General features: G+C 33.3%; 1 protein-coding gene across 1 annotated transcript in view; it reads right to left on the bottom strand.

The window, feature by feature from the left end:
• The window catches only part of ZNF407 (zinc finger protein 407), a 333,682-nt gene that overhangs the window by 292,243 nt on the left and 31,108 nt on the right, over positions 1-10,331 (bottom strand). The window contains exon 3 of the mRNA XM_057366642.1: positions 5,710-5,824. Coding sequence (XP_057222625.1) covers positions 5,710-5,824 — 115 coding nt within the window. The remainder of the gene's footprint in view (positions 1-5,709; positions 5,825-10,331) is intronic.

Consider the following 10,331-nt stretch of genomic DNA (forward strand, 5'->3'; position numbering starts at 1 on the left):
TCAKCAAGCACAACTAAATCATTATAACAATCCCATTTAGCATACAAATTGCTAAAAACTCATTTCATTAGGGGGAAAGTTTATCCTGACTTTTCTGTATCAACTGTTATAGCAGTCTCAAACAGAAGAGACTTTCTACTGCCYGTACAGGAGTCTCTCACCAGCCAACTCCAGCCAATTCCATGGCAGACTTCCAGGCCGGGACAGTCTTGCACAACAATCCTGGGATCTGTATCAGTTGTCTAAAGGTGCTGGGAGCTTTTCTGAATAAAAAAAATAAATTGCTTCCACTTCCAGTAGTTTTCTTAAATAGTAAAAAGAGAGACTATATACTGAAGGTCAGGTTTGCAAATTTAACAAAATTATAAGTGAAGAAAAAATGGCAAGATATCATAACTTTTATCTTAACTGTGTATTTTTTCTAGCATTTTCTTGCTAATTTTTTTTAAAGCATAAGCAAGTTTGGAAAGCTGTTACATAGGTTCACCCTCGTTTTTCTTTACTAAAGAAAACATGGACACAAGTGTCTGATTGGACCAAATGGCAAAATGCAGATAAAGAAACTAAGAATAGCTGAATCTGGAGCTGTCACTTTACATGCAATTATCTCTGATCTAAACAGCTGCACCAAACATGTATTTTTTGTTTGGACACATCTGTAGATATGATGTGTATAATTAATTGTTCGTTCAAAAATGCAATTTCATGATGCATTTGATTATTTAGATATAAAACAGTTTTAATTCTCAGAGCTGACTAAAAATAGTGATTTTAATTTATTCCTGCTGCCTACAATTACCCACAACCATGTATTTTTAAATATTTCCAGACTATAAAAATTACTAAATTTTGCCACTTGTGTTTATCTGCATTTAGACTTTGATTTGGATAAATTAAGCTCTCAAGTGTTCCTTGCTTTATGAAACTCTGCATGTTGTACACTTCAACACAAATAAATGACTTCTACCATTAGAGGTTTAAATAATGTAATGTATTTCATGCTCAGCCTGAAGCTGGATTCCAATGAAGTTGCTAATGCACGTAATGATTAAGTGTAACTCAAATACTAACTGTGTTGTTGAAAACATGACAGGCAATAATTTGGTCTATTATATTCTGCCATTTAATTCCCTAGTACAGACATTCTCTGACACGTTATGAAGCAATGATTTACAATTATTCAAGCTGCAAAGGTCAGAAAGTGACATTATAATCATCTACACAGAGATCCCTTCTAATGCACAAAAACTAGGTAATACCACACAAAAATAGTTTTACTAGAGTAGCAACTTTCTATTTAAAATTTCCCAAACTGCACAAGTATAAATAATTAATTTACATTACAGTACATTAAGACATCCTTGAAAATGTAATATTTTTCCTGCTCCTACCAATAAATTTATGAATAAGTCTTTTTTGTATGCTAAAAGCAATCTTAAGAGCAGCCTTTCACTAAAAGTAGCCCGAAATTAATAGCAATCAGTTTAAAAAAATCTGAAAATCTAGATTTTTTAGAACACAACACACAGGAGTACAGTCAAGGTATTTTTTAAGCATCTGGTCAAAGCACATCCTTCCTTATAAAGAACAAAGACCTATTAGTCACTATGCTCAATTCAGGTGAGTAGTGTTGTTTAGACATTCTCCAAACAACCAGKGTCACTAAAATACAGAACTTTATACAAATCTCTGAATTACTCTTAGCATTAACAATAGCAGCAGAAGTCAGGTTATTTCCATGCTTGGGACACTATACCTGTCCCCGAAGCTCATTTATATGAGGCTTTTAAAAATAACTGAATTCAGCAAAACATGTATTTATCAGAACATCTGATAATATCTCCAGAATTAATTGAGAAAAGGAGTTTCGAAGCAAATCGAGAACTAAGGAGCAGAAAGTAAAAAAAGATTAGTACCTCCAGCCACTAAAAGACCAAAGCAAAACAAAACACCACAACAACAAAAAAACTACAAATAACTACTCCAGCAAAATACAGAAAAAATCCAGTCTTTCTGACCTCCTGCAAATTTCTTTGTGTCTACAAAGAGTTACTTTTGCTCTTAAAACACTAAACTACTATGTATTAAATACTACCTGTGTAATAAACATAATGACAATATTGCTACAAATACCCTTTCAATTTGTAGGAAGGTAGCAAAAAATGTTTATGTGCATGTTTYAAATACCGAAAATTTTCCTAACAATACAAACCTACCTTATACCAATCTTCTTCAKTCGACTTTTTAAGTAGTCAAAAAGGGGAGCAAAAAAAAGGAAGGAAACAGCCACTCTYACTTGAAACATGTAACTACATACTCCAAAATTCTGTTTTTAAAAGCAAGGGCAAGAAAAAGGCAAAGTAAAAATAGACATATTTTAAAATCAAATATTGCCTATAAACTCTGTTCAAAATCTCATTGCAGAACAATGCATTTTTCATGTCCTACCTAAGGGATGAAAATCAAAAAGTGCATGATAAGCCTTTTCACMGCATTTCACTGGGCAAATGAAACAAAAATTTTAAATGCTGGGCAACCAAGATTTGCTCACCTAACCCAGGATATCAGCCAATTTCAGAYTGAGACTTTCAAAAACAAAATTCAAATATGCAGCAGTTTACTACCCACAGAAAACAGACATTACCCCTGAAATAATGGGATATATTTTACAGCCATGGGTATGGAAAAGAAAACAATTAACACACATCTGTGATAAGGCAATGAGTAACAGACAGTTTATTCCAAACGTTAAAACATTAGCAGTGTCCAATTTCTATGTCATGCAGTTTCTGCAGCGCAGCTAAAGAAAAACAAACCCTGAACTTCAATTAAAAAAAAAAAAACAAAAAAGCAAAATTACTGATTTTTCAACAGCTAGCTGAATTATACATTGTGTACTTTGTAGCATGTAAATATGAGGATCATTTGGAAAACTGAAACACAGCAAACCCTTAAAACAACACSAAAAATAAGACTTTAGCTTTTTTTTTAAAGACCAAAATTTCCAAATAATTTGTCTTTAAAAAACTGGTATTTTGAGACCACACCATGATATTGCACTGACATGTCACCTTTAGAGAGTGCCCAAGCAGATTCAAAAGCTTTTGAAACACAATTTATCCTCACAACTAGCAGAGGCTTATTACTGCGAATCTAAAAGTCAGAGGATAGAATATTAACTACTGCAGAAAAGAAAACATAGTGCAGGACCTTCTGTTTGTGACAAAATTACAGAGTTAATGTTCCTGAAAGATCACTTCACCTTTTAAAGCATGATTTTTAAAAAGGTAAAATTTATAGCAATTAAAGCTAATGAAGAAATGCAGCATGAGCTGCTTATGTTCAGGAACTAATAGGTCCACTGAGCATTTCTAAGATTATTTAGCCATCAATGATAATGAATTGACATTGTCAGTGGTGTTAATGTACCAATGCTCTATAGTGCCACTAATCCGATAGCCAATCCTAGCAATTTTATTTTTTTTATGTTGCTACTTTATTTTTTTAACCAACACACTACCCAGTCCTTTCAATTAAAAGAGCACAAATACRGCACAGGCTATTAACACCCTTTTCTCCTCTTCCACATATAAGATGGCATATTCATTATATGGACTAYGGCTCAAACTGCTCTGGTCATTCCTCCTTCAAATCCTGCTCAATTCTTCAGAACTGTTAGCTACAGTACAAAAACGTCTTTTTCAAATAAATCAGTGTTAATGTATGATTGTTAAAACATATTTTTCGTGCACATTAAGTGAAATGTGATGATTATTTAAACAGGSATATAAATCAGATTTTTGTAAGCATGGAGTATTGTGGTATATGTCTCTTCAGTCAGTAGTTTTCCCAAAATAGCACAGCTTCACGTTGTTGATGAAAATTAGCAATACACAAAAATGGAAAATGAGCACCTGCATGGCTACCAGGTATGACATGCCAGCAACACAGAGTAAGCAATCAGCCTAAGAAAGTGGCTACCATTTCAATCCAAAGTTTAAATCATTCATACATGTTTTGCTCTCCCTYGCATAACTGCTGTGAATCCCAGCCAAGAGTTGTGTGATTTCTGAGACAGATTCTGTCAGACATGTCAGACCTAAAGTGACAGAATGAGTTTCTGAAAAAATTAGGAACTATGCCAAATCCTAATAATTTTAATTCTCTTTTTTTATAAAAGATACCATATTAGCTGTTTTAAGATTTTTTTTTTTACTTTTCCTCTCACAATTAAATAGCTAGATAATACGATGATTTTTTAGTTTAATCTAAAGGGTACTGAACAAACAACCAATGTCAAGTTTGTGGACAGCTTCTAAAGAACAGAGCTTAGCCTTCACGAAATACTTCTGAGGGAGCTTTTAACTATCTTCCATATTAGATTCTTGGCAATTCATAAAGCAGAGATAATAAATAAGATTCTTTTAAACAATATAAAATATCCTACCATGTTCATTTTAACCAGGCTACAAAATAAGGAGCAGCACAAGTTATTCTACTACTGATACATAGTGGACTTAACAATTGGGCTCATACATTTTTATTTCTTATTTCAAGAAGCCAGCAATTAATTTTCTAAAGTGAGTAAACCCATCCAAAGTATCTCATAATGCTGCATGCAAAATTATTTGAAAAACAGAGAGATGAATCAGTGAAAATCACTCAGCTGCATCTTCRGCTGAAGATTCACTTGTCTTCTAAAATGTGTAACTCACTTTGTCCTGCAGTAGATTGGTACAGTAAGGCTAAAAATCTCCTCCTGCTGAATATGATCCCCAACATCACACCACACCATGCATGTGTGCACTGCACCATCTAATTGAACCTGTGCTCTTCTACACATTAGCTGTAAGAGTGCTATAGCAGGTTACATAGGTTTGAGTAAAATGTTTTTATATGATGCATATATTAGTTAATTTCTTCAGCATAATAACATTAAAATATATTTTTAATCAGAACCAGGGTATTAAAATCCAACTTSGAATGTCCTATGATGTACCATATATGCCATGGCATTTTAAAACCTTTTAAACATTTCTGCTAAATTAATTAGTTTTGCATTAAGGAGTCTCAATGCCTCCTATTAAATGCAACACATTTGAAGGACAATTAAACATTATGAACGATCCTTCTGAGGAAATAATGATTGTAAAAAGAAAAACAAGATTTTTTGGGTAACAAACAGGAACACAAGCACACATAAAAGACTTCAATTTATTTTAAAAGTCTTACGCCTGCAATATTTTAGATCCGTTTGTTTGAAAAATCTGTCTTCTGTTTTGTTTTCGTAAAGAATGAAAACCCTAATGGAGTCCAGAAATCTGTTAATGGTACTAAAATTATAACAGTATAGCAAAAGAAAAAACCCCACACAGTAAAGTCTATATTATATATTTTTTATGTCTTTAAATGGAATTTACAGTTCTCCCTGGCAATGTGAATGAACATCCTATAATTTAGTCAATTTACAGATTACAGGTTCAAATTGACCTTGTAGCCCATAAAATTGCTCATCTTCAGTGCAGGATTAGAAGTGGGAAAAGAATGTCATAACTGTATTTAAGGAATTTACCATAACAATGGAAAGGAGGATATGCATGCATAATTTTAGCCACTCTTGCTCACATCACAGTTTTCAATTCTGAAACAATGCATATTCTGCGCTCTTCTCCTGGTTAACCATGGTGGAGACTGTTTCAATTTACTCACCCACAGACATGACACTTGTATTCCCTCATCCCAAGGTGCCTCTTGACATGGTTTCTGGCATCTCCAAGCTGAGCTGTTGCAAAGTGGCATATCTTGCACTTGAATGGCTTTGATCCTAAGTAAAATTTAGCATAAGATATGAGTTGAATTAGAATAAAATATCACCCTCGGTTAAAGAAATAAAAATTCCTGAGGAAAAATAACCTTTTAAAAGCCTATCCCACATTTAACCTGTTTGAGATTTTTGCCTAATAAAAAAAATCTTGTACATAAATTTATAACTCATAGGACACAGACAGTATGTGCTATACACTACTCGTTAAAGTTTCCTCAAGTTCAAGATCACAGAAAATACTCTCTTGACTTTTTATCTGGTCTTTTTTCTTATMATTTAAAAAAACACAAAATATATTAAAATGAGCAGAAAATATAATAGGTAGATAACATTTCAACAAGATTGTAGAAGTTGTTCTACACCTTTGCCCATTGCCAAATGCTGAAACTGAAACCATTAAGGTAATGGTCTTAAAGTGGCTTGGTACTGATTTAAACTGCAAAATGTACTTTTTTTTAGCAAATATTTTTAAAGTAAAGTAATATTACAAGTCTTCCAACTTTGAATAGATTTCACATTAGCATTGGTATTTCAGATTTGTTCTGTCACACACAGCAAATGATTCATCACCTAGCTATTGTAATGGCATGCAATGTATGAATATACAGTGGATAAAATATTATGCCTTTATGACTGTTTTATGGTCAAGAATTTATGATTATTCTGCAAACCAGAAGTATTGACATTTTGGCTATTATTTATTTCAAGAACAAACTTTAATATTAAATGTCTGCTGCAGACCAAAGAACTCTGAAATTATTTCTCCAAGGAAAAGGTATCAGCCTATTTCTTATATCACATCAGTTCAGCAAAAAGTCAAATTATTTGTCTATCTTAATTAACACTAATCATCTCTCAAGATGGGAAAAAATACCTTTTTTACTGACACAGTTAAATTGGGCACATGTCAGTCCCCACGTTATTATGMAGCAACATCATTCTAGATGCACTTTCCAATTTTCTGACCACTAAATCCTTGAATCAATAAATCAAAATCATAGAATTGCAGTTAAAAGTAAGCACAATATGGTCACCCATTCTCCATATTATGTTTAGTATATGTTTTGTGAAGTACYTTTTCCWATACAGTTAAGMATAATCTGAAATATGGGATCTTTAATAAATATACATAAAGAACTCTGATAAAAAAATGTTGCACTATATGATACTTGATCAATGAACCTTTTTGCTTTGCCCTTGAAAACAGAATATCCTCTAAGAATCCACYGGTGAAATTGAGGATCTTAGTAAAAATTTTTAGAGTCTTAAATTTCAATTTAATTCCCAAAAGCTAACGAAAAATGAAGCATTTAATTTTAATCTTCTAACTGAAATAAAAAAGTCAACAGTACTAAGCACGGGCAGACAAGGTTGAATATTTCACAGTTCAATGACAATGAAGCCAGATCTCTTAATACTTCCATTTCTACTGTTGGAAGTAGATGTAAAATATATTTAGCACCTCAATGGTTATATCTAGTCAGCTTTATATGTTTAAATGTCAAAAGCAGATTCAGACTGCAGCTCACAGCAATCACCTTCTATCCATCACACTGGAAAAAACCCAGTTTATTTAAATGATCCTGATAAAACCAAATTAATCATTAATTTGGTGACATTTCAAATCAACACTGCACTCCACAAAGAGACCAGTGCAAATAAAAAAAAACCCCTATCATTGCAGTAAAAGAGTACTAAAAGTTGCCATTTAACTTACGGTCTTTAGTTGTGCAATTAATAACATCAAGGCCACAGTTGAAGAGGATTTTTGTTTTAAATCTATTCGTGTTTATACTGCTCTTTTTTCTCACAGAATTCAAATACCATGTGGATTCCATACTATGTTCCCTTAGTTTCTCTCCTACTGATTAAATTGTAAATTCGTTCCTCATTCTGTTACTGCAGGTGTCCCACAGGGCTTCCATACAAGACCTTTGCTGTTTTCCATTTACATGACTTTTTTGTGAAGAACTCGAGTTCAGACCAATTGTGACTACAGTGTGCTGACAATACAGAAATGTATTATTCTGTTGACTGCTCTCATCCAAAAATCACTGAGGCCTTGAGGGGTTTTGATTTTTTTCTCAGATCCAGGGCGGAATATCTGTTAACATCTCCATTTAAACTCCATGAAAATTCAAGTGCTGGCAGGCTCCAGTACTTATCACCTGAAACAAAAGCAGTGCATCTCCCTTTTTAGGTTGCTGGTGCCAAATTTGTTCCAGTATGTTCTTGGATGGCACAACCCAAAATTTTACACTAAAAATTAAGACATTAGACTAAAAGTTAAATTAATGGGAGAAAAAAAATCTCCTTTTTTTAATTTGCCATAAAGCTGTCTGAAACAATGTAAAGCATTTAACCATTTCTTAGCCATACTTATCACAAACTTCAGTGGTTCTCTCACAATGTTATAGAATGTGATACTACTGGATTACATTTGGCTTTTAGTTCTCAGAAAAAGGAGAAAAATATGTTCACTACATCATCTTTTCAACAAAATGATTCAAAAAAACCCCCAAAACCCAACAAACTCATACTAAACCAAAAAAAACACACAAACCAAAAAACAAAACCAAAAAAAAAAAACAAACCCCCCCAAAAAAACCAAACCCATAACTTACCCACAAGTTATGGCATGGAAAACAAATGTACATTTTGTGATAGCAGCAGAAAACAATAAGACTCTAAACAATTAGGGGGAAACCAAACCTGCCAACAATAAACAAAACAAAAACAAAACAACCACAACAACAAAACAAACAAAAAACAGCACCACACACATCAAATTTAAAATAAGACTAAATTTAAGAGTTTTTAGGCCAGCCAACAGCAACATCACCTGCACCTGTATGCATAGCTCTGCACCAATGTCATCACACCATTGCCTCCTACGTTTAGGACATGGGGAATAATATACCATACTTGCTTTGGGCACAACTGACATTAACTGAGGAATCTGATGAAAAAAGAAAYGAAGATGATGTGGTTGCAGGTGATTTTTCCTCAGATGTTGATTGTTAATTAAGTTTATGGGACCTCCATCAACTGCAAACTAAAAAGTCTTCCACCTCTCCTACTCCTTTTATYTTTCTTTACACTTCCTCATTTTCACTTGTCAACATGTGATGGACTTATTTGTTAGGACCGCTCTAGCAAAGCTTCCCTTTCATTTGCAAATCTCCTACAATATTTAATGGTATTTTGAAACATTATTTTTCTATTAATGGCAATTATTAGTTGGGTCTTTCTGCAACTTTCCCTTCCCTTCCCTCTGTGACCCCAAACCATCACTTATTACTCAATTAAAAAAAGGAAAGGAGTTGGTGATGGTTACACATACATACACATGTATATGTACATATTTATGCACATCTAAATCCTGATGAAACATTTTTTAAAAAGCCCGTAACCAGTACAATAAATGGGAAAATGTGTGGCTGTGCTCTTATGTACCTGTTGTTACCCTGGCACAGATGAGAAGCTGGAAATGCTGAACTTTGCCTCACCAATGTTACAAGAAGTGCATGTTACATACAGTTGGTGGAGCAGGTCATTTCCCTCTGCCACCACTCCCAGTATCCTAAACATATTTGTTTGTTATTAAACTGCATCCACTGAGATACAGATGGGAAGAAGAGTTTCTATAAGAAGAAAATCACAAATACGAAAATAAAGATTGGAAGACAAAGCCTTCTTCCCATTAACTATTAATTAAAGTCTCCACATTACTATTTATGTGAATAAGCAAAGCCTAAGAAATATATTTCATTTAGAGTTGTAGTGAGAAAGAGGGCAGATAAAACTCAGTTCTGTAACCCTTCTATACCTCTGCACCAAAAAATTACTTGCAAAATTAAATGTATTCTTTTACTGTTTTGCATATTTAGTGCTATCCAAAAGCACAATAAAAATATACTCCATGATAAGACCTACACACAAGATGTTAAAAAGTACACTAACTTTTACTAAATGTTACAATCAATGATGTAACTTATGTAAGTAGGGTTGCTTTGTCATATATTGATAGTTACCTCACTTTCACATCCACATTAACTTGATTTTAAATGCAATTAATACATATAGTCAAGGAAGACTAATGGACTACATTCTGCACTTAACCTGGTGGACATTTTCAAATGGCACAAGTGACCAGTGCAAACCTATTTTGCATTGTAAACGACTAAATAAATCTTAATGGATTAAGAATGATCAGCTATCAACACACAAGGGAAATTAAGTGCTGAAATGCCTACATTGATTATTTTAAATTATTAGCCTTACTCTGTTCTTGAATTTGTATGCTTTTAGTGAGCTTTAACACATTTACAAGACTTATTGACTATAATTACAAGAGAATTCAAGTAATGGACACATCAATTATAAGCAACATGTCTTGACCAGACAGTTGCATAAAGAATTCTAAAGAGAGCTCCATTAGCATCCTCCCCCTTAGTTTTATTCAGTTTTATCTGCCGTAAGAGGGCATATTAAGGGCTTACACAGC

The sequence above is a fragment of the Malurus melanocephalus genome, unplaced genomic scaffold (genome assembly GCF_030028575.1).
Source record: "Malurus melanocephalus ecotype Western Australia unplaced genomic scaffold, MMel_1.1 scaffold_69, whole genome shotgun sequence".
Classification (NCBI taxonomy): Eukaryota; Metazoa; Chordata; class Aves; order Passeriformes; family Maluridae; genus Malurus; species Malurus melanocephalus.